The sequence below is a fragment of the Notamacropus eugenii genome, chromosome 3, assembly GCF_028372415.1.
Source record: "Notamacropus eugenii isolate mMacEug1 chromosome 3, mMacEug1.pri_v2, whole genome shotgun sequence".
NCBI lineage: Eukaryota > Metazoa > Chordata > Mammalia > Diprotodontia > Macropodidae > Notamacropus > Notamacropus eugenii.
In genome coordinates, this window is record NC_092874.1 from 184,126,319 (window position 1) to 184,150,320 (window position 24,002).

A 24,002-nucleotide genomic window follows, 5' to 3' on the forward strand; every position below is an offset into this window, starting at 1 on the left:
TTCTTAGGTAGTAGACCACCAGAGGAGATTTTTAACAAAGGAATGGCGTGTCTAGATTTATGCATAGGGGAGAAAGTAGGGAGGAGAGAGAGAGTAGATAGGGAAAGACTTATTATAGGAGGATATTATAACAACATGGTAGTACAAAGCATGTGGTAATAAGAGTCTATATGGAATAAGGACAGTGGGAACAGAGGGAAAGGAAGGAGCATGAGAGTTGCCATACAGGTAGAATTGAAAAGACTCTTTAATTAATTGGTTTGCATATGAAATGTGAGGGAGAAAAGTCCAAAATAGTGCAAGATTTCAAATATAATAGACTAGCATTGTGGTTTCAATGGTAGTGAAACTGCCTAAAATAGTTTTAGACTAAATAGATCAGGTTTTAGACAATTCCAATTTTAACATCTTTAGTCTGAAGGGTCAGTGATATAATCAGGTATAGATGTCCTGTAGCTTGGTAGAAACATGAATTAGGAACTCCCAATAGCAATGGAAATCAGTCGATCCACACGCATTTTTAAGAGCTTAATATCCACTAGTTATTTTTCTAGGGGCTAAAGTTACAAAGACAAATACAAAATAATGCCTGCCTTCAGGGAGTTTATTTTCTATCAGAAGAGACAACACATACCTATAAAACATATATAAAGTAACTTTGTCATGGAAGAAAGGGAACACACTGACAGCTGAGGAAAGACCTCACATAGAAGGTGGCATCTGAGCTGTGTCTTATATGAAACCATGAGATTAAATAAGGTTTTTAGGGGAGGATGTGTTAGTAAAGGAGAGGTTAGAAAGACAATTAGAAAACTTCAGTGGAGTGAGGAAGGAAGCTATTGGAGTGGAGGACCAATGGTGTATGAGGTTCTGAAAGAGAAAAGAAGAGAGTAAAAAAAAAATGAAGGATTATGGTGAGGTCAAAAAAGATTTTATGACAGTGTCCAGATTTCTGCAAATAGGAATGTTATATTGAACAACTCACAAAATGACATAGATGTATGTAATGGAGTAACTGACTAGATCAGAATTCTCTTCTAAACCACTTTGCAATCTCCCAAGTCAGCACTATTCTTACATGACATTGAGAAGCCAAGGATATATATCTCCAGGCTCCCTCTCCCTATTTCAATGCTTTTTAATCCTTCTGTAGCATTCTCTTCTTCTCCAGGTATCCAGTATTCTCATGACTGTGGCCCCCTCCCCTGTCAAAAAGGAAAATGATCTAATTAACTTATGCACACCAAAGTTTTATGAATTTTATTTGCTTCTCTATCCAAAAACAATCATATATTTAAGAGACTATGAAAAGAGGCAATGCGTAACCCAAAAGCACAATTTACTGAATTGGGAATATCAACATACCTCACATTGCATCAAATAAGTCCATCCTAGCTACACCAGACCTATTTCAGCAGCAAGCAGGAACCCCCTTGGGGTTTTATGATTAGAAATGTCCCAAAATGGGTCTGCCTTGAGAGGTAATGTGTCCTCCCTCCTTATAATTCTTCATCTGAAGCTGAATGACATTATCAAGTATATTATAATGAGGATGTCTTTCAGTTAGACTAAATGACCCCTGAGGTCCCTTCCTACTCCCGAATTCTGGGAATTTTTGCAATGGAGTGCTTACGAGATTGTTTTCAGGGAATGGAATTTGTTCAAGCAAATAAACAGTTACATGACCCAACCTTTTTAAAGAAGGATCCAAAGAGGAAAAACAAAAACAAAAAGCAAAGGGTAGTAGATTTTAAACTGAAAAAGATTTAAAGTCCATCTAATCCATTTCCCTCATTTTATATATGAAGAAACAGAAGCTCATAGAGATGAAATAACTTGCCCATATTCATACAAAGTGGCAGAACCAGAATGTGTGGTTTGCTGCTGTACTTTTAAGGCAAAATGTTATTTCCTTCTGCTGTGGTTGATAGCATCTAAATGATGGCTTGTTCTTTATTTCAGAGGAAAGTCAAGATAGTCCTAAGATTAGTCTTTGAAAATAATAAATGGCTGTAGTTTCCTACCTTCCTCTCAAACTATTCCCCACCACTACCCTACTCCTATTCATTCTAGCCCCAAGCCAAGCTCAATATCTTTCTTTAAAGTCACTGGCTTTTCTAAAAAACAAGTTCCACATCAGCAGTTCACCTGCCATGACCAAGTTTCATCTCACTGAAACTGCATACTGGTCAATGAAATAGGAGGTCTGGATTCTAGGCCTGGCTCTTCTGCTAGTTAGGTGTGTGACCCTGGTAATTCACAATTCCTCTTATGCTTAAAATTGAGCAAATATCTGCTTAGCCTGCCTCACAAAATGCGTATGAGAGTGCTTTAAAGAAGCTCTGTAGAAAGGCACTATCAAAAGATCAGCTGTCAGTGTTAAGGGCTAGAGATCACCATTTCCTGAAGCAATTTTACATCTCTGCTGCGACAGTGTGTACAGATTCATGCGTACCACAAAATTCAAAATGTTGAAACTGCCATTTTAGCTCCACAGAACTGCCAATGATTTTTAAAAACAATTGTTGACCAAACTATTTTTGACCACAAATTCCACAGATGTTGTAAATATTGCTTTGCTTGCCTTTTGTGATGGGACAAATTAAAGTGAGGCCTTGCATCTGTGTTCGAGATCCCTTTGTTAACACATGGTATATCTCAATTAAGTGGATCTTGATTGGTTTATTTTTCATTCAAATTATGGTGCTAGTTAACTGTAAACAGTTGCAGCACCTGACCTATCTGTCTAGGTTATCTACAGTTTATAAATGTCAACATGCTGCCAAATAACTCTGTTCTCTCTCTTTTTAAAAATATTTACAGCAGAAATTAATATTTGGATTTCCTTCTTAATACTGAGCTAGAAGTAACCAAAACACACTCTTTGTACAGAAGGAAGGCACATATTTTTTAAATAAATGTTATAGTTTTTCCTATTCTCACAGCACCTTTCATGCAAATGTGTCAACAGATTTTAAAAACTTTAACAAGTGAGACTCCAGTTCTCTTGCTTTTTCTTCCATAAGATATCATTTCCACTACAAAATACTGGAAAGAGTGTTGGATTTGGAATCAATTGCTGGACTCAAATGCCTGCTCTTCCATCCATTTTTTATGTAAACTTTGATAAATCACTTCACCTTTCTACGTTCCAGTTTCCTCATCTATTAAAATAAGAAAATAAAAAAATTAAAATAAAATAAGATGATCTGTTATATCTGTTGCATCAGATCATGACTCGTCTGGGGTCTTTTATCTTATGTGATTCTTGCGTGCGTCTTCTAAAATCTTCCACATTGGAAGCTTTCCAACAAGCCTTTATTAAGTGCTCACTATGTATCAGGCACCATGGTAAGCTCCAGGGATGCAAAGAGAGGCAAAAAACAGTCCCTCTTTTAAAGGAGCTCATAGTCTAATGTGGGAAAGATCTTTTAATCCTTTCTAGATATCCATTCAGCACTCAGATTATCCATCTCTTATCCCTCATTCTTGTTATCTAACTGATCCACCTTCTTTTCCAGTCATACATGTCCTTGATTTTATACTGCTTTTTTCATGTAAGTCATTTTGGTGTACCATGCTACTTATGCTCACCATGTGTTTATTGCACTTGAGTATACACCTTAAATTTTAATTGTTCTGAGATCTTTGCATTCTTTTAATCAAGGTCATATGACATCAGCAGCAGAATGCTGGTATTATACAGATGATCTTCATACCAAGGAAAATCTTGTCACTGTTGACATTTTTGTACAATTTTCTAAATGCAGTTTATCCCATTCTCTTTTCTAGTCAATTCTGAACCTTACCCATTCTCTCCATATTATCATTTCAAGATATAAGAACAAAATGAATTTCATATCCAATTCAATTTTATAATCTGGTCCGCTCATGAAACAAGTAATCTGTATTTCATGGTCATAAGAATGAGGCAAATCTGTGATTACACTCTAGGGATAAATTCCTGTCAGAGATGGTTTACTATATGCCAGGGATACAAATACAAAAGTGAGACAGTCCTTGCTGCCAAGGAACTTATACCCTCCTAGGGGAATATGATGTTTCCACAGATAAGTAAATACCAAATACATATGTAGAAGTTCTGTGGTGAGCAGAGTTGTCCAGCCATTCTGTTTTGCCTACATTGACTCAGTATCCAGACGAATCTTTTAGTACAGACGCTCCTTTGTTCTGGGAAATTGTATCAAATGATCTGCAATTCTTTCTATCTTTTGTAGCTCCAAGCCTCTAGTCAGAGATAGTGTTCTTTCAAAACATCTCAGTGATAGATCTCTTTCGTCCTCTTCTTTGAAAATACTCCCCCTCCCATCGTCTTCTTGTTTCTAATAAATACACCCAGACTAGCAAAGGTCTATGATTAACAGTGTGTTTAAAGACAAATCAAGTATTTAAAAAGGAAAGGTAAACATACTTTCCAGGGCCTAGAAGGAAAGGCATCAGGCTTCCATAATGGAACCCGAAGGAAGAAAGAGAATATACAATATTCTTACCTTGCAGTCTATAGTCCAAGGGGGTTTCAACAACACAGCTTCTATTCCAGCCTTTAACATGTCCAATCTGATCATGCATCTTTGCTCCAAAAGTCATAGAATTTCAGAGTTGGAAGGCACTTCAGTGGCCATCTATTGCAAACCCTAAAGAAAAGGAATCTTATACTTAATAAATAATCATTTAGCTTCTGCTTCAAGATATTTAAAGAGGGAGAACCCATCACCCCTAATGATAGCCCATCATACTTTTATATAGCTCTAATATTTAGGAAGATATTCCTAATATCAACCAGAATTTGACTCCCCTCTAAGGTCAAATGGAACAAATCTAGTCCTCCAAAGAACAACAATTCAAATACTTGAAGAGAGTTATCCTGTGTACCCATCCAGACTCATCTCTTGTCTAAGCTAAACATGCCTAATTCTTTCAACTCACCTTCATGTAGCATGTACGCAACATCTTGGTTGCCCTACTTTGGAAATTAAAATGTACAAGTGTAATTTGTAATCTGCCATTTGTCACATAGAATGATGATGCTAGTAACTCACCGTCAGTGGGGTATATATATCCTCTAAAATGAATTGCTTCCTGTAGTGATGATGGGTTTACTACATGGATCCATGCTGTTCTCCTATCCCCTTTGTGTCCAAAAGTACAAGTGTTTAACAAAGGTAATAAAATATGCTATATTAATTTTGCTAAAAGGGCACACAAAAATCAACAAGTCTGAATTTTTGCTTTATTCACATAATGCCTTTTTACCTGAAATATGTCACTTTGTCACTTGAAACCAAGGAAACATGTACTGTCCCCCACAAGGATTCTCACTTTTACAGACTCACAGAGACAGGATTCAGTACTGCAGAATCTTAACCCCAAGAAAAGGATCCATCCTTTTTCTCTTACCCTCTGGCTTATCACATCTCCAACCTGGCATTACTTCAGGAAAATCTCCTTAAAAAATTTTAGATTCAGCTAGAAAAATTATTCAGTGTATAAGGTAGTGGATGTCAAAAATGGAACAGCAGATTTTCTTCAACCATTAAAAAAACCAAAATATAAAACAGTAACCTATCACAAAGAACTTACAGGAACCCATAATAGTTAACATAACACACATGAACCACTCAAAGAACTCACACTGAACATGTTCATAAACAGATACTAAAACATATTACTCATCATTCTGTTATGCTCTCCTGGAGGTGAAGATTCCCAGGAGATTGACTCATGGGATTGCTGAACAGTTTTCCTTTTTACCTCATTCTGTACTGGCTGAGCAACAGCTTAAGGCCCAGGACTTCTGGCTATCCAGGTTATATTTGGGGCTTTCAGGTACTGCGATGATCCTGCCAGGGATCTCCCTCGTCCAAGAAATGACTCTGTTGCAGCAAGCATCTCCTGCTGTCAATCAGTATACGGACTTCAGAATTCCCAAAGTCATGAGTTATTTCAGGTTCATAAATTAACCACCAAGGTTACAAACATCCATCTCAGGGTCACCATTCAGTCACTTTTGCTAGGGAAAGAAAGAAAGCAAACAAAAAAGCAAGGGATGTGTAATAAAGTCTCAGGCTCATCCACATGTGCTCACTGCCATATGCATGCAACTTCCTGTGGAGGGAGAATAGAGCAAAATCCATTGGGAAGTTCAAGGAAAAGCTATTGCTGTCCTAAGCTAGACCTTGAAAAAGACTGGAAGAAAGAGAAAGGCAGAGATTTCATCCTCTCCTTTTAAGTTTACTTTGTGGACATCGCTTCTTAACTCTGATCATTTTTCTTTGGCATAGTTCCTACTCTCACACTCCACACCCTTATCATAGGGACCAACCAATAGTCTCTGGTCATCCATACACTTTATCAAGGGCCCAAAGCATGTATGTCAATAGAAATGGCTTTGTTCAGTCTCATCACCCTTATATTATAAAAAAAAAGATTACATTTTAAAGAAAATGTCATTTATACAACCTCTATATTGTGCCAGACATATGGCTTTAACTAACTTCTGGAATGAACTGGATTACTTTTTGTATTCAGAAATTTTCAAAGAAGTCGGGTACTTATTCTGAGGGGTCTGATCAGACAAATAGAGAGAGAAAGAGATGCACATATCTGCTTTGGACAAGTTATTTGTACCTTCCAGGACTTAGTTTCCTTATCTAGTTTAGTCTAAGTGATTTCTAAAGCCCCTTCCAGTTCTAAAATTCTATGGTTTTAAGTTTCTGCTTCTTTGATGTATAGCATAGAATATCTTTTCCATAGACTCTATGCTCCAGTCAAGTTGTACTTTGTACCTTTTCCTTTATAACCTTCCACACTTTCCAGCTTCTGTGACCTTTGCTCATACTTTTTTCCTGTTCTTAGAATGTACTCATGTATTGCCATAGCAAAAAAAAATTTTTATCACAGGATGACAGCTGACTCTTGATATTTCTTTAATTGAGGTTGGTCTTCAGAAAAAAAGGCATTAATCTGTTGCTCTGTCTAAAATTGATATCTTTCTAGCATAGTGCAACATACTAAAGTTTGTGCTGTGCTTGCATATCCTTCCAGAATTCAGAACCACCTTCCTACCACAATGACTCATTGGAGTAAGTCTTTTTTGGAAAAAAATATAATATCCCATTGTGCTTATCATCTGCTGACTATCAAAACTTCTTTGATGTGGTAGGACAAAATGTTGTCTAAAAAGACTTAAGGCAGAATGTCTCCCATACAGACATCAAAAGCAATCTGAATTCCCAAGGATATATAGCAACAGAAATAACCATATTCAATAACCCCTTGATAATAAATCAATTGAGGCATAAAACAGAGAGATATATGCATAGAAAACTATTTATCATCATGATGGATCTAGCACAGAGTCCAAGCTGAGAAGGAATTCTCTGTGGAGAGTGAGTGCCTCTAGGTGCTGTTATTTGTAGATAACATTGTTTGTATAACGTCAAGCTGTAGGACACTGAAGAATCTTCTGGAAGAGGTCTATAATAATTCAAAGAAGTTTGGCCTGCCCATCCACATAGGAAAAACCCAAGTGGATGAGGAATGTCTGTTGTCCATATTTCAATTAGCATTTGGATGTACATCCTGTAGTTTTGTCAAATTGGTTTGATTCTTGGGAGAGATAGAACAGATGGTCCATGAGCTGAGCCCTGACTTGAAATAGTAAAAGAGATGGAACTGTATCAGTTTTAGAAAATTATAGAGCTCCTTTATTGACCCCAAAGTTTCCATTAAAGTAAAGATCCAATTTTTAATACCAGTATTCTACCAGTGTTGCTATGTGACATGGAGACCCAGAACACCTTTGTTTCTAAAGAACTAAAAGTAGGTATCACACAGAGGTTAGTGAAGTGTATTTATGATTGATGTGAATAGACTGCAACATGTAATCAATGAAGAACTCAGCAGAAGAGCAGGAGCAAAGGAGGTCATCAATGAATTGTACAATAGGACGAAAAGATGGGATAGATACATGACAAGAGCAAAGAATTAACAGATTGACAAAGTTTCTCTACTAGGCCCCTTACAATGGCATGAGAAATTGAGAAAGGTTTTTAGCATATTCAGTAAATTCCTTATAGTAAATTTTAGGGTAGTAGAAAAATAATTATACAGGATGAGGAAGCATGGATGGGTCAAAATCTATATCATTGGAGAGAATTAATGAATTGAGGAAATTGCAGATCCATTTGAATATTTGAGAATGCCTTTGCCATAATGCCTCTAATTCTTACCTATCCTGTGAATTGCAATTCAAATTTCATATCTCTAGGGGGCAGGCTGGGTGACAGAGTGATTCAGATTTGAGACGTGTGAATCCCAATTTGGTTGCCATCTATTCATCTTTAGGGAAGTCTGAGCCTTGGTTTCCTTATCAGTAAAGTGAGGGGTTGGGATTTGATGACCTCTAGGATCCTTTCTGTATGAAGTCTTCCCTTATTCCTAAAAGTCAGCAGTTATGTTTTCACTCAACCTTCATTTAGTTCTTCACATGTACCACTCTTAGATGATTCTTATGATTTTATATTATAGTGATTTTTGCATGTATTACCTCTCCCCAAAAGGGAGGGAGCCATGTCATATCTTACAGTGTTGTATAAACTGGAGATGGATAATAAATGTTCATTGGATTGATGAGATGGGCTGTTGTATGATAAGATGTGATGTGATATGATACCCAAGACAAAAACAAAATCTGACTGGCATTTCAGCAACTTCATTCTTGACTGAGTTTCTGAGAGATAAATGGTCCAAATTTTAATAGGCAGCCGGGAATAGAGTCCTGCCAAGGCCATGGCTTGCATACTAAAGAGTTCTAGCACTAGCAGTCACAGCAGATTGGTGAAAAGCCACGAATTAGAACACAGACACAAATAAAATCAAAGTGCTAAAATTAGAGACACATAGAATTGCCAATCTGAACAAAGAAATTTTCCACTTAACGTCATCTCTGACATTCCTCTAAAACTCTAGGTATTTCGGCTTATAGGACATATAGGAAATGTGGATTTATACTTTCTCTCCTGTACAATTCTCTGCTGATCACTCCCTGGTAGAGACCACCTCCATGGCCCAGCCTCATTGATTTGAAAATCTGGAAATAACCAATGTTTGGTTACTTTTTAGGATTATCTGGGAGCATGCATTGTTCTCACTGCAGCTGTTGCGTCTATTGCATCGATTACTGAAACTTCTTATTCTGGTCTGGTAGGGCTGGGCCTCCTGTATGCACTTACGGTATGTATGAAGGAGAATAATGTGAAGAAAAATGGACCTGTGTATAAGATTATATATAGGCACACATACACACATATATACATGTACATAAACACATATGTACACATATACCTATACCTATATTTACATACATATACATGCATACATATACACACATGTGTTATTAAAATCAACACTTGGATATCTTTCTAGGTCTGTTCTTGTTAATGTGTGATAGGAGAAGAACTTGAAACAAATAGCAAAATGAGTGTCTTGTACGTGCTGGATTCAGACCAAAGCCAAACAAGTTCAGAACAGCTTGGAGTAGATTCAGGATCCATGAGCCAATTTTTTTTTTTAATTGCAAGAACTCTACCCTCCCCCCAATGCACAGTGAACACACACACACACACATACACACACACACACACACACGTACATTCTCATACTCAAAGTACTTCTAAGTCCATAAGAAAAAAAATACACAATACTTATTTAACCACACTCCATTTTCTGTATTGCCGCATAATACTTTATATTGACCACACAAATTAAGCTTTGAGAAATGAATGAATTATTGAACTAATGCAAGACACCAAAACCAAAATATTTTTCCTTCTTTCAGCTCGTCACTCTTAAAGTCACAGGTATATAAATTTCATTTATAGAGATTTCCATTTGGCTAAGGAGAATGTATTGTTACATATAATATTATTTAATAATAATTAGAACTTATGAAGTACATTATATACGATCAGATTTGGAAGTAGAATCAGAAACCATGTATATCAATGGTTCTTACCAAAAGGTTCATGAACTTGTGTGTATGTTTTATATTTTAATAACTGTATTTCAATATAATTGATTTCTTTTGTAATCATATTTATTTTACGCATTTACAACAGTAATGGAAGTGGTCCATAGGTTTCATTAAACCATGCCACAAAAAAAGGTTAAGATCTAGTCCAAAGAATCCCCTCTACAATATACCAGTTTGAAGATTTCCAAGGCAGCTCCTAAGACCCGTTCTATTTTTGGATAGCAATAATTATTAGTAAAATTTTCTTGCATAAGGCCATGAATTTTCTTTTTCAGCTTCTACCTATTTCTATTAGTACTTCCATTAAATCAGATTAGACTATTCACTGGGGCATTCAGTCAGCCTCCTCTGAATTCACCTAACTGCACTGTCCTCTAAGTTATATTTCTCCCTTCTGTCAACAAGAATAGCGGAAGAAACTTTGCTTTGGACATTCTAGATAAATGATATCTACATAATTGTCCTGATCTACCAGTCTAATACCCTGTCAAAAAATAAAATGAGATTAGTCTATCACTTTCTATTAGGTCCCTTCCTTGAATTTTGTCTTCTTTGGATTCCTGGGCATCCCTACAGTTATTCTACTTCATGCCTTATAACTTTTCTCTGCAGGATCTAGCTTGGTATATAAGTGCAGGCAGCTTTCTATCTCTCCCTCCACTCACCCACACTCACTCCCTATTCAGTTTAATTTTGATTTTGACCGTGCCAAGCAAATACATTCTTGCCAGACCTTGTTAGGTGTTTTCCATCCCTAGCTACTTCCTGTTTTTATATTTTGAGCCACAGTCCAGAGATGCAATCTTTAGTTAATCTCATAATTATAAACTCATGACTTCTTTAAGTATTATAATTTAAAAAATTTATTTGAGAATTTACATTTTTTGAATTGAATGTTAAGGTTTCTTATTGTTTTGGGTGGGTTTTATATCTTGGAGCCAGTAGTATTTTGTATAGGAATGTAGCTCCAATTTTATAATGGAAAAATTGAAAGAAATAATTAGATTTTTAGAAAGTTTCTTTACAGATGACTTTTAAAACCACATCTTTGTACATTCTGTAGTAACAACAAAGTTCTGTGATTTTCATTTCAGTATGTATTCTAGGTAAGTATTAATTGAAAATTCTGGTTAAAAATTACACTTTAATGCTTGCATCAATCTAGTTGTCAGTGTAGTACACTGGAACAAAAAATAAATCTTTTAATAGATGGACTTCTGGATTTGAATACATGCCCCATTAACCTGTATGACCATGAGCAAGTCACAGATTCTCTGAAATTCAGTTTCTTCATGTATAAAATGAGGGAAGTGGACCAGTCTCTCTGATGCTTTCAAACTCTTTATATTTAAATTTGGATAAATACTGAATCTCTGCTTTGTTTTATCTTATTCATACATGGTTATGTATAATTTCCTATGTCATATTAACGTAAAATATATATGATTTGTCTAAGAATTGTAGTTTTTAAAATTTACTCCAGAGATCTTTTAGAAAATAATTTTTGAATGAACATTGTTTAGTTTAGTTCCTTTCTCCTTTTGATGTAACAAATCATCTGCTCTGCTCTTCTCCTATATCATGATATTGACTTCTAAAATGCTAAACTGTGTAATACACCACTTAGCACTTATGATCTACACTCTTGTAGTATCTTGTAATTGTTTCTTTGACATTAGTTTTACCTCCATCTTGTATGTTTTGTGAGACCAAACCATGGCATGTTTGTTTTACATCTTCATGGCCTGGAGTTAATGCTAAGAATATAAGACAATGCTTGATAGAATAATTTGAAAACTATCATCAGATACAAAATAGTTACTTTAAAATAGTTCATTTAAAAATATTTACTTTATTTTCTTCTGATATAGATAACCAACTATTTGAATTGGGTTGTGAGAAACTTGGCTGATTTGGAGGTCCAAATGGGAGCTGTAAAAAAAGTGAACAGTTTCTTGACAATGGAATCTGAAAACTACGAAGGAGCTATGGGTATTGTACAATGTGTTATTTTCATAATCTTCATCTTTTCGTTTTCTTTGCTTTGACCTAGATGTGAACCTTAAAAGAAATCTAGTTCAGACCCCTCAGTTCACAGATAAAAAAATTGAGTCTGAGAGAGGTTGAGTAAATGGCACAATGGAGACCAGTACTCAGGTCCAGAAGGCTTCCAATTCTTCAGAGTTCAAGACCTTATAAGGCGATATGATAAAAATGTGGACTTTATAGTGGTATCTTTTTAAGCTATGATTCTGGGCTTTGCAGGATAAAATTGATTGGCAAGAACTTCAAAGCTGGCATTTGGAAGGAATGTTTGAAGGTTAGAGAAGCATGATCCCAATATAGAGAAAGGAAAAATTGAAGTTTTAGTTCTGAACTTCTCAACCAGAATGTAATTTTACATAAATAAATATTACAAAAAACATATCCATGTTCCTTTAAATTTAAAAAGAGGTTAGTCTTAGCAAAGGAAGTAAATGGTTTATTGTTTTAAATTTTGTTTATCTTTTCCCAGATCCATCTCAAGTTCCAGAACACTGGCCACAGGAAGGAGAGATCAAAATTCATGATCTTTGTGTCAGATATGAAAATAATCTCAAACCAGTTCTTAAACATGTTAAGGCTTACATCAAACCAGGGCAAAAGGTATGGGAGTTCTCAGTACCTTCATTTGATTAATATGAGGTTTGGTAATTGATTGGTTATATAGAATGAATGAAAGTGAAGAGCAAGGATGATGCCAGTGTCACCATCATGTGAGACCGGAAAGTTGGGAGTATTCAGAATAAATAGGGAAGTTCAGAAGAAAGGTGTGTTTTGGAAAAATCTACTGAGTTCTGTTCTGAATGTGCTGGGTTTGACATACTCATAGAATATTTACTTTGAAATGGTATTTGCCCAAGCTGATTGACAACCCTAACCAAGTGTATTTTTTTGTGGTTTTTATCCAACATAGACTGGCATTAAAATTGTCCAGACTATGGAATAAAAGAAAAGGTGAATGTATATTGGGAGTGAAAAGGAGAAAGATACCATTATTTTCTTACTAGTTTCATAAGTATATTTTCAAAACAATTAGAGTAGAAAGTAGGCAATGACTGACTGACTTTGTGGAATATCTGCCTTACCCATCCCAATCTTTCCTTGGTGTCTCATTAAATCCCTCACCCTGTATTTTACAGTTGTGTTTTTCTCGTATCTAAGAACTTTTTTCATCATGACTTTTCTTTGATAAAGACATGTATGCAAAAAAACAGTATTTTAATTTTAACAGAATATTTGTGTAATAAACAACTTTGCTATAGGCAGGTGGTTAGTGCTCAGAGAAGTCCAGAGTTTCTGGAAGCCTGGAAGGTACTGAAATTAGTTGAATGTTAAATCTACTATGGAAGGAATACTGTCCCTGACCTTCATGGATAAAAGGTTATTCCCCAAGAAGAGTAACCAGAGAGGATTCTCAGATGCCCAAGATAAAGCTTTCAAGGGACTGGGCTGGAGAGATGGAGAATTGAACAATGGTGGCAAGGCTGTCCTTGATACCTCAGAGTTTGGCATCTTCTCTACTTCTAGCACATTCTTTTAAAAAAAAACAACCCTATTTTTCCAAGCTCTATCCCCTTTCTTCCAACACATTCCTGGCTATTAAAATCCTAAAGAGAGAAAGAAAAAGAGACAGACAGACAGACACAGAGAAGTAGGGACAGAGAGAGACAGAGAAGGAGAAACACAGAGAGTCAGATACAAACCTACAGAAACAGAGAGAGAAAAGGAAAGAAGGAAGGAAGACAAAAGGCGAGATTTTTGACAAAGTCACACTAAGCAGCCCTTTAAGAATTTTTGCATTTAGGTTGGTTTTGGTCCCATAGTTATTTTAGTTATGGCATTTAAAAAGCAACAACTCTCAGTCCTATTCTCCTAGTCATTATTTTTGAAATGATAGAAGATAGAATAAGGCAGTATAATGTTCAGAAAGCTAACTAAACACAGGGACCACTGATAAAGGACAAGACTGTGAGTGGATACCAAGAAAGTTGACATAGATTGGAATTACTAGTAGAGAAATTTAACTAGGAAACCAAGTTTGTGTCTTATTAATGATAGTTCATGACGTGTGAAGAGGAAGATCAGTAAAGAAGGACCCACAAATAAATGATTATACTGTATGTAGATAGGGTTTTGGCATTTTTTTCTATCATGATGTTTTTGAGTTAAAAGTAATTTTATCCAATTTCTGTTCTTTTTCATTGACCTGGTGTTTGTGATTCACCTTTTTTCTATCTGGAGGACAGATGGTTGCTTCTCTGATCACGTTCTCTGAACTCCTTGCACCCCCCACCCCATTACACACACACTTTCTGCTCAAGAAATTTGAGGTGCTTTCTATGACATCTAGGCTAAAATATAAATTCCTCTGTTTGGCATTTGAATTCCTTCACAGTCTGACTCCAGGCTATCTTCCTAGACTGTTTCCTTGTTACTCACTCACACGTACTCTACATCAACCAAAGTAGCATACTAGATGTTATCCGTACATTACAATGCGTCTCCTGCCTCTCCACCTTTGGACAAGTTGTGCCTAATGCCTGGAATGTTTTACCTCTATATCAACTTGGAATCCATTGTTCCCCTCAGGACCCAGCTCATGTGCCATCTTCTACAGTAGACCTTTTCCAATTCTTCTAATTAGTTTCACTCTCTACCTGCCCCAAAGAAATTACTTCATCTTTACTTACTCCTGTACACATGATCCATCCTTACCTCTCCACTCTCCATTAGAATATGAGTCCTTAGTGGGGAGGAATTTTTTTGTAGCTCTATTGCTAGAGCCAAGTACTTTGATTGTCATATAGTATTCACCTAAATGTTTGTTGGAATTGTCATAGGTTGGCATATGTGGTCGGACTGGCAGTGGAAAGTCATCCTTATCACTGGCTTTCTTCAGAATGGTGGATATCTTTGATGGTGAGTTGCTAGGAATTTTCTGCTGAAATTTTTTTTCCCTGAGAAAAAAATACTTGCTTACTAACTTGATATTTATACAGTGGTGAAAATAAAATATTTCTAGAACCAAGTGCAGTAAAGTATGTTGAAATCCCAATGGTCTGAAGTCTGGTTTCCCACAACAAGCACATCAGGGTCAAAAATTCTATTTTAAATATAGGAAAGAAAAGCCCACAGCTTATTGCGTGTAAGAAAGTAAAGTATCTAGTTTTCATTCTCCTCTCCATAGATGCTACTTTAAAAATCATGTTGGATTAAGATACAGTAGTATGGCAACTTTCTATGGAGGAAAGGAAATGGATGAGAAGACATCGTGGAAGTAGAATTGATAGGACTTGGCAATTGATTGAATGTAGAGAGAAAGGGAGAAAGAATCAAAGAGTCAGAAATTTCAGATCTGAGTGATTGGAACTAACAGAATGGGGAAGTTTGAAGGCAGAATAACATTTAAAATAACATTTAATCATAATATTTAACCTCGTGAATGAATTTCATTGGACTTTTAAAAATATCTGAATTTGTCAAATGAAATTGCGCATTTTGTGAGGAAGGAATAGTATTTTTATAAAACATATCTTGTTCAATAATATTTTCATGCTAATTGTTAGTATTAATAATAACTATTATCATGACAAATAATAAAGCCATGGAAATAATAGAAATTAATCCCTGAAGAGGATCCATCATATTGCTTCATGCAACAATTTCAATGTGGTATTCTTGAAAAAGTGAGTACTAATCACCCAACTTAACTATTACCTCAAGGAGGCATCTATAAAGTTGAATAGATGAGCTCTGAGGTCTTTTCCAACTCTGAGGCTAGATTTGAACTCCGGTCCTCTTGACCCCAAAGTCTAGTGATCTTTCTACTGTGCCACCTCATTGCCTTCAGAAAAGGGGATAGTGTGTGACATTTGTGACACCCACATTCTAAGCTTGTTATTCAACTCAGAGTAAGGGTTGTAAAATTCCATGGGAAGAACAAATCAGGAAGGTCACACAACTCTTTTTCTTAGTTGAGTTTTAACCAAGGGTGGGGAGTAGATATCATTCCTCCAGAACAGGTTATGACCTGATGTTGAGCATCTCCAAGGTATGATATTAATATTTCAACACCTTTTCAATCCAGGCAGGCATCCCTAAAACTCTGACAAACCTCAGAGAAAACACCAGGAATGCTGCAAGGTCAAGGTCAGAGTGGAAGACCTCTGCCAGGAACGTTGGCACTGTAGCAGTTTTTTGTAACTCTTACATAAGTAAAAGATGATCCATGGCATTTAAAATGTCCCAAGACTTAAAAAGCTTGGCATTTAGTTAATATATGATGTTAATAAGATCAAGGTCATGATTTAGATATTCAGACAGACCAATTAATTTTTCTCTAATTCTTAGCCATAGACAGTACTTCTAATCCCCTCAACCATTTTGAAAAGTCATAACACTCTTTATGAGGACCCCAAGTAATGAAGAGTAAGTTAACTAAAATTTAATACCCGAAATATATTGGGAAGAAGAGGTGAAATTGGGCAAATCTACCATATTTGATAAATGATCAGTAAGATCCAGGTATTTAAAAATGCAACATAATAGTTCTTTTAGTATATTGGTAGAACACTTAAAACCTGATATTTCTGCCATTTGATTTTCTTTCCTATTCTTTTTCATACAATATAAGGAGTCCCTGCAAAAATGTCTTTGTTGGTTTCTATGAGCCATATAACTTTAAAGGAGTAAAAACAATCCCTTTGGAAGAAAACAATGGAAATTATGATTTTGCTCTCTCTCTCTCTCTCTCTCTCTCTCTCTCTCTCTCTCTCTCTCTCTCTCTTTATGTATATATATAAAATTCCTATATGATAATTTTTATCATTAAAATCTAGTGTTCAACTTTGACATTCCATTTGAGACAAAGGAGTAGTCCATCTTTAATGAACAAATATATTTTATTCTTAACTTTACCACATGTTTGTTAAATGTATTTATTTTAAACAGGAAAAATTGTCATTGATGGGATAGACATTTCTAAACTCCCACTGCACACTCTACGTTCAAGACTTTCTATCATTCTACAAGATCCAATACTATTCAGTGGTTCTATTCGGTAAGTCCTTGACTTGGAGTGAGGAGTTCTTGAACATCCCTTCATTCAAGAAACATTTATTAAGCACATAATTTGGGCTAAGATGCTGAGAGAGATATAAACTTTAGATAAGATAAGTCTCTGCCCTCAAATGGATTACGTCTAGTGGGGAAATAGATGCAAATATTACGTGAAGTCATTTGCCAAGAGTTCTTTCGTTTGCACTTTTCTCCATATCATACCCTTCTGATATCGTCCCCTCCTTTCTCCTCCTTCACTCCAGTCTCTGATGAAGAGGGACCTCTTATTTTTGACTAAACCCTTCCACAGTCAACCTTGATCCCATCCCCTCCTGTCTTCTCCATCAGATTACCCCCACCATTATCCCCGTATTTTCTCTAACCTTGAGTCTCTTTTTATCTTTTTTCCTTGTCTCCTGCCTACAAATATGCCTGTCTCTCCTTCCATCCTTAAAAAAACCCTCAAAAATACATATTTGATACATACTTATTGAAGGTTTGATTTATAAAAACTTCTAGAAATAAGTGCTTCGTGAACTTCAAGGGAGTGGATAGTTACTGGTTGGCCAGATCAGGGAAACTTCACAGACATGGCTTTTAAATTGGATTTAAAAGATGGCTATGAATTCCACGTGTGAATTAAATTAGAGAGGGAAAGTCAAGAAACAATATAAATGTTACTTTGAGCCCTCCACATAGATGCTAAAGTTCATGGAAGATGCTATTCTCTTTAAGTATGTGTATAAAGATATCTGCAATTTAAGACTAGAAATGTTTATACAAGACAAAATTATCCAAATGATCATGTTTGAAGTTTTTCCATCAGAAGTGTAGTGCTTAGATTAACCAATTTTTATTATGGTTAGCCTTATCTGAAAGATATAAAACAGAATGTTCCCGAAGAATTAAAACATAAGACAATTCCAGGCATGATAGTAGTTCATATTTCTCTTTTACAACATATCTGTGCTGTCCCATCTGCACATCACTGTCACTTCCCTGTGATTCCATCTTAGAATCTTTTCTCCCTTTTAATAAAGTACAGCTAAGTAAAACAAATAAGCATATTGTATAATGAATAGATATGTAATAATGTTACCACTGGTATCACTATTTTTATCCAGCACAATGTATTACTATGTATTTTATATACCACGATCAAATAAATACTTTTTAATTGCTCAGCAAATTCCATTTCATTGATGAATTAATTTATTTTTTCCTAAAGGTTTAATTTAGATCCTGAATGTAAATGTACTGATGATAGGCTTTGGGAAGCTCTAGAAATTGCCCAACTCAAGAATATGGTCAAGTTACTTCCAGGAGGTCTGGGTATGTCTTTTTTTTGTTTCCCTGTGTGTTTTTTTAAACATTTATTTGTTACATTTGTAATCTGTTCATCTGTAGTGAATCTATCTGTACATTGTAGTAGGTTCATTAGAATACCATGGAATTAGCCTCATTACACTATCACTTTATACAAGGCTTTTTTTGTTGCTCTTAGAAGTTAAATCACTTGGAATGATGTCCAAGAGGACCTGTTCTATGCCAGTAGATCTTGCTTCAGAGAATTATAACAAGGTTCTTGTGTATATATTCTATGCATATTTTGGGGGAAAAAATTACCTAAAAATGCTAGTCTGTACATTTTCCCCATGCTCACCAAAAGCCTATCAATATAGGCACATAACACTTTAAATTAGTCTTCCTTGTGAATGCAATACACACTATTAATTACTTTTAATGAATGGTCCATTAGGTATTGCAGTGTTTGTAGAGTGGCCAGAATTATTTAGAAGAAAACAACCGTCCATCTAGGTAGGCTTTTATTCTGCTACTGGAAGCATACTAGTTTTCAATACATTTTTACTCTCATATCAAAAATATAATTTATATCATCTTACACTCGCCTTTGTGGCCTTGGATAAGTCACTCAAGCTTTGTTTCAGTTTATTCATTTGTTAAATGGAAATAATAATAACACCTAACTCCCAGGGTTGTTGTGAGAATCAAATGAGATAATAGTATTTGTAAAAAGTTTAGTTCAGTATGTAACACATTGTAGGTGCTATATAAATGCTAGCTATTTATTATTATTATATCAGAATACTTTTTTTGTTGCTTTATCATGCCAAGGGCTGAATTGTATGACTTCCTAGATTCAATTAAAAACATTATGTGTACCTACTACATGAAGAACATTGTCCTAGAGGCTGAGTAAGATACAAAGTTTAGTAGGTAAATAGAAAATTATGTCTTTTGGAATCTCTGTGGGATAAGTTTTTAAATTATTTTCCAAAAATAACAGGCATACAAAGGTTTGTAGCCAAGTAGAGAGAACAAGATGTGTCTTTTAATTAAGTTCCAAAAATGACTGCCACCAACACTGCAGGACAGATTATTAAACAGATGCTTAGCCAACATCTAGAAAAGGAAACAGTGACCACCAGAAGCTAGCAAAGCTTCATCAAGAACTAGTTATACCAGACTTTTCTGGACTTCCTTCATTAGATCTTCATGTAGGTAAGCCTACTAACTATCCAGAGGCTCTGCCCTATGTTCCCACTCTCATGGGTTCAACAATCATCTCTACACAGATGATTGCCACTTCTATCTGTCCAACTCCACTAACTGCTTTTTGAACATCTCCAACTGGGTTTCCCATAGAAATCTCAGACTCCATATGCCTGAAACAAAACTTCTCAGCTTTCCTTCTAAACCCTCTCCTCTTTTGAAATTCCTCTGTATTGAGGACCCAGCCATCCTCTAGTCACACAGTTTCATAACCTTGGTGTGACTCTCAGCCCCTCACTTATATTCACCACATAGATCCAATCTGTCATTAAGTTTTGTCATTTTCGCCTTAACAACTCCTCTCTATTCACATAGCCATCACCCTGGTTTAAGCCCTTATCATCTAACTCCTGTAATATTGTCGTAGCCTTCTGGTTGGTTGCTCAGCCTCAAATCTCTCTCTGCTCCAATCCATCTTCCTCTTATCTGACAAAATGATATTCTCAAAGCATAAGTCTAACCATGTGACCCCTCCCCCTAATTAAGAAACTCTACTGGTTCCTTGTTGCCTATAAGATCAAATATAAAGCCATCTGTTTGGCATTTTCAAACTCTTTGTGACCTGGCCCCTTCCTATATTTCCAGTCTTCCTACACTTTACTCCTCTGCACTTAAACTCTGTGACTCAGTGAAAGTGACTTTCTTTTCTTCACACATGACACTCCATCTTCTGACTCTGCCTTTTCACTGAAAGCTCTTTGCCCAGAATAGCTTTTCCTCTTAATCTCTGCTTCCTGGCTTCCTTTAAAACTCAGTTCAAATCCTACTCATGCAGGCAGTCTTTTCCATTCCTCCTTCTCCCCACTGCTAATGTCTTGCCTATAAGGGTACCTCCCATTTATACTGTATACATCTTTTATGTACATTTTTTCATGTTACCATGAGAATATGAGCCCTTTAAGGGTAGAGATCATTTTTCTTTCTTTCTTTGCATCTCTAGAACTTAGTACAGTGCTTGGCACATACTAATCAATTCTAATTGACTGGCAGTCTTATTTCCTTTTGTATCTGCATTATTAAACTACTAGAACAAGGTATTGTAAACGTCTAGATTTTAGCTCAGTATTTTATAGGATATATCATACTATTCTTGTAGAAAAGACAGGGAAATGTGGACTGGTAGAACCTTTAGATAGATTTTTCTAGGTTCAAGGTAGTCATTAATGGTTCCCAAAAAAGTTTCTTCAGGTTCCAGGTACTCCATGGGTCCACATTAACTCAAAACCACATAAAAGTACCACGAAAGTATTTGTTTGTAGTAATGATCCAGAAGATTAAATTAGCTCAAAGCAAAGGCTTTTAATGAAATAGCATAGATAAAAAGACCATTGCAATTGAACATTTTGCCTATAAAACACTTACCAACATTGTACTTCACACTTAGTGTGAAGAATGAACACATTGGGGTATCACATATGTCAAAACACACATGCAGGAAACATATGTAGCCAGAGCACATGCGTGAACTTACATTGGTCTGATAACTAATTGAGTTTAAAAGTATTTAGTCCGTTTTTTTTAACTGAATTTCTTTCTATGATCAGAATAAAATTCCCTGTTCCAATTCTTTTTTTCTAACTTATTCTCCTTTAACTTCAGACAATTCCTGATTGCCAGCCTAAATTTCCCCATAGTGTGCTATACACACACACACACACACACACACACACACACACACACACACACACATACATACATATATACATATAGACACTATAGCTTCCCTCAGTTTCCAAAATGCCTTGGGTCTTCCATGCTAATGAATAGATAAAAGAAGAAAAGAAAGAAAAAACAAAATTTCTGTTTTTCTCTAGGACAAGTGTTATAGAGGAAACAAATTGCTCCCTCCTTTCCATATGTACATGTTGCTGACAAAACTTTATTAGGCTTTGAGCTGACCTACACTTCGCTTTCTTGGGCCTGTTTTGCCATCTGTAAAATGGAAGGGTTGGATTAGTTTCTTTCTAGTTCTCATATGTGATTATGGCTTAATTTTCTGTTTTGGTATAAAAAGCCCCTATATTACATTATAGAAAGGAAGTATTTTTTAACCTTCATCATGGTAGTTCTGTATTGTTTTTTTGTTTTTTTGTTTTTTTTTTTCAGAGTCAAACAGGGGTTGAGCTTTATTTCAGGGTCCGGGTTACAAATGCAGGGGGGTCTTCCTTAGGAGGAAGAGGGGGAGATTTCCTAAGGAGGCTAAGCTTAAGGGATTGGAAGTAGAAGTACAAGCGGGGAGAGAGGGGGAGGGGAGAGAGGAAAGAAGAGAAGCGGAGCCCTACTGTCCTTTTGGCTCCACACGTGCTAAGAGAGAGCTTTCTGGCTTCCTCAATCCTACTTAATCTTCAGCCACACAGTTTGCATCTCAGTACCATGCTGTTAGGTAACTAGGTGTGCTCCAATCCAGGACGACCTCGAGGGCAGGGAGACTCCACCCATCAGGTATCTCCGGGGGAGAGGCGGAAATACCCGAGCTAGCCGAGCTAGCTCAGTCTGACCTTCTCGAACCCCCGCTGTTCATGGAGGGCCTCGTAAGACTCTAAGATTTAGAAGTCCCACTTTTACCCGCCCGAGACCGTCCACACGGAATTGAGCTTCCAGTCCCAACATATCCCCTTCTTTGTTATGCGCGGAGCGCACCTGGCTCTAGAGCAAACAGTGGCTGGAGGCTGAGTGGATTAGGAAGGCCTTTAGCATATGAGTACCCTACAACAAGACTTCATTCACACAGAAATCTGCAGCTAGCACAACTGACAAAGGGAGGCATCAAATAAAACAAAGATGAAACTAAATGGCTGAGTTACAACAGGGGAAGTGCAATCAACTAATCCCAAAGCATATTTTAAGAGGAGCAGGTGGTGTAGGCGCCTTACATCACCACTCCCTTAATCTTGCAAATGGATCTATACAGGTGGAAAATTGGTCACCTCCTCCCCACCCAAGTGTCCTGGGTTTGTGATATCAAAGTCCTCATTCAGCCGCTGAAAAAGATGCCTAGATGGAATGGGCAGCAATGTTGGGATGAGTGCTGCTTCCTCTCTGGGCAGCAGGGTTAAAGCTGTCAGCAGCAGGCTCAGGTGGTGTATGATCCTTCTCCGGGGTCTCCGGGCTCTCCACCTCCTGCGTCTCCGCCATCTCTGACATCGGTTCCCACTTACGGATCCTTCTAATGGGAATCCACGCATCACCTTTTCCTGTGGAGACACAAACATACCCTCGACCCCCTATTAGTATCTTAAAATGTCTCATAGCTGGAGTAGTATGTGAGCCTTTTGAGACAGCTGTATCAAGCTCTGATTGTATTAGGCCTCTTGATCTTAGCTCTGATTGTATTAGGCCTCTTAATCTTAGCTCTGATTGTATTAGGCGACCTTTTCCCCTTCTTTGTTTAGCGGGGATCGCCTTTAAGGTAAAATTGATAAGAATGCATAGCAGCTGGTTACTTTGGTATAGCAGCTGCCAGGAGCTTACAAATGCTTCATTAACATCTGTAAGGAACCTGACTTTCCCGGATTTTTTCTTTATAACAAACACAGGAGCATTCCAGGGTGCTAATTGCTCCTTAACCAATATTTGTAGTGCCTGGAGTTTTTCTGGAGTCAGGGGCCATTGCTCCACCCAAATCGGGGTGTCTGACTTCCAATTCAAGGGTGGGGACTCCAGTGCAACTGCAATGGCCCTTACTAAAAATTTGATAACCTCATCCTGAGGCGGCTCATAGCCATTCCGGCAATCAAAACATAATCGGAGGCTGAGTACTGTAATTGATTTCCTGTAGCCTCAAACTGCCCTGTTCCTGTAAATTGCTGATAAGCCTGGGGGGCCTGAGCCCCTAGCCCACCGGTAGTGCTCTTTACCCTCTGAGAAAATTCTGATACCCAAATCACATTCTGCCCAGGGGTAAGGCAGGCTCTAGCTAAGCTCTTCCAGTCATTAGGAGTCAAAACGAACTGACCACTGAGAGTTTCAAGCATGGCTATGACAAAGGGTGAATTAGGGCCATGCTTGGTACAAGCCTCTTTAAGAGTCGCCACTCTCTTCCACTCTATAGGTATGTGGCTCCTCCGAACCCCACCGGGGACACTGGGGTCCGCTATTTCTAACACAGGAAATGTCCCTACATCTTCTCCATTCTCTATAGCCTTTCTTATTCCTTTTTCCAAACTGGACTGTGGCCCTGAACTGTCTGACCAATGGAGCAGGTTATAAGGAGGCGCGGAGGGAAGGCACGGCGTATTCTCCCCTGCCTCGCCTTTTCCATCTGCTAGATGGA

General features: G+C 36.9%; 1 protein-coding gene across 6 annotated transcripts in view; it reads left to right on the forward strand.

Annotated features, from left to right (window-relative positions):
• ABCC9 (ATP binding cassette subfamily C member 9) overlaps positions 1-24,002 on the forward strand; it is a 195,277-nt gene that overhangs the window by 154,286 nt on the left and 16,989 nt on the right. For all 6 annotated transcript variants that reach the window (XM_072653528.1, XM_072653532.1, XM_072653530.1 and 3 more), the window contains 6 exons: positions 9,145-9,255; positions 11,926-12,046; positions 12,570-12,700; positions 14,938-15,016; positions 17,048-17,156; positions 18,384-18,487. In XM_072653528.1, coding sequence (XP_072509629.1) covers positions 9,145-9,255; positions 11,926-12,046; positions 12,570-12,700; positions 14,938-15,016; positions 17,048-17,156; positions 18,384-18,487 — 655 coding nt within the window. The remainder of the gene's footprint in view (positions 1-9,144; positions 9,256-11,925; positions 12,047-12,569; positions 12,701-14,937; positions 15,017-17,047; positions 17,157-18,383; positions 18,488-24,002) is intronic.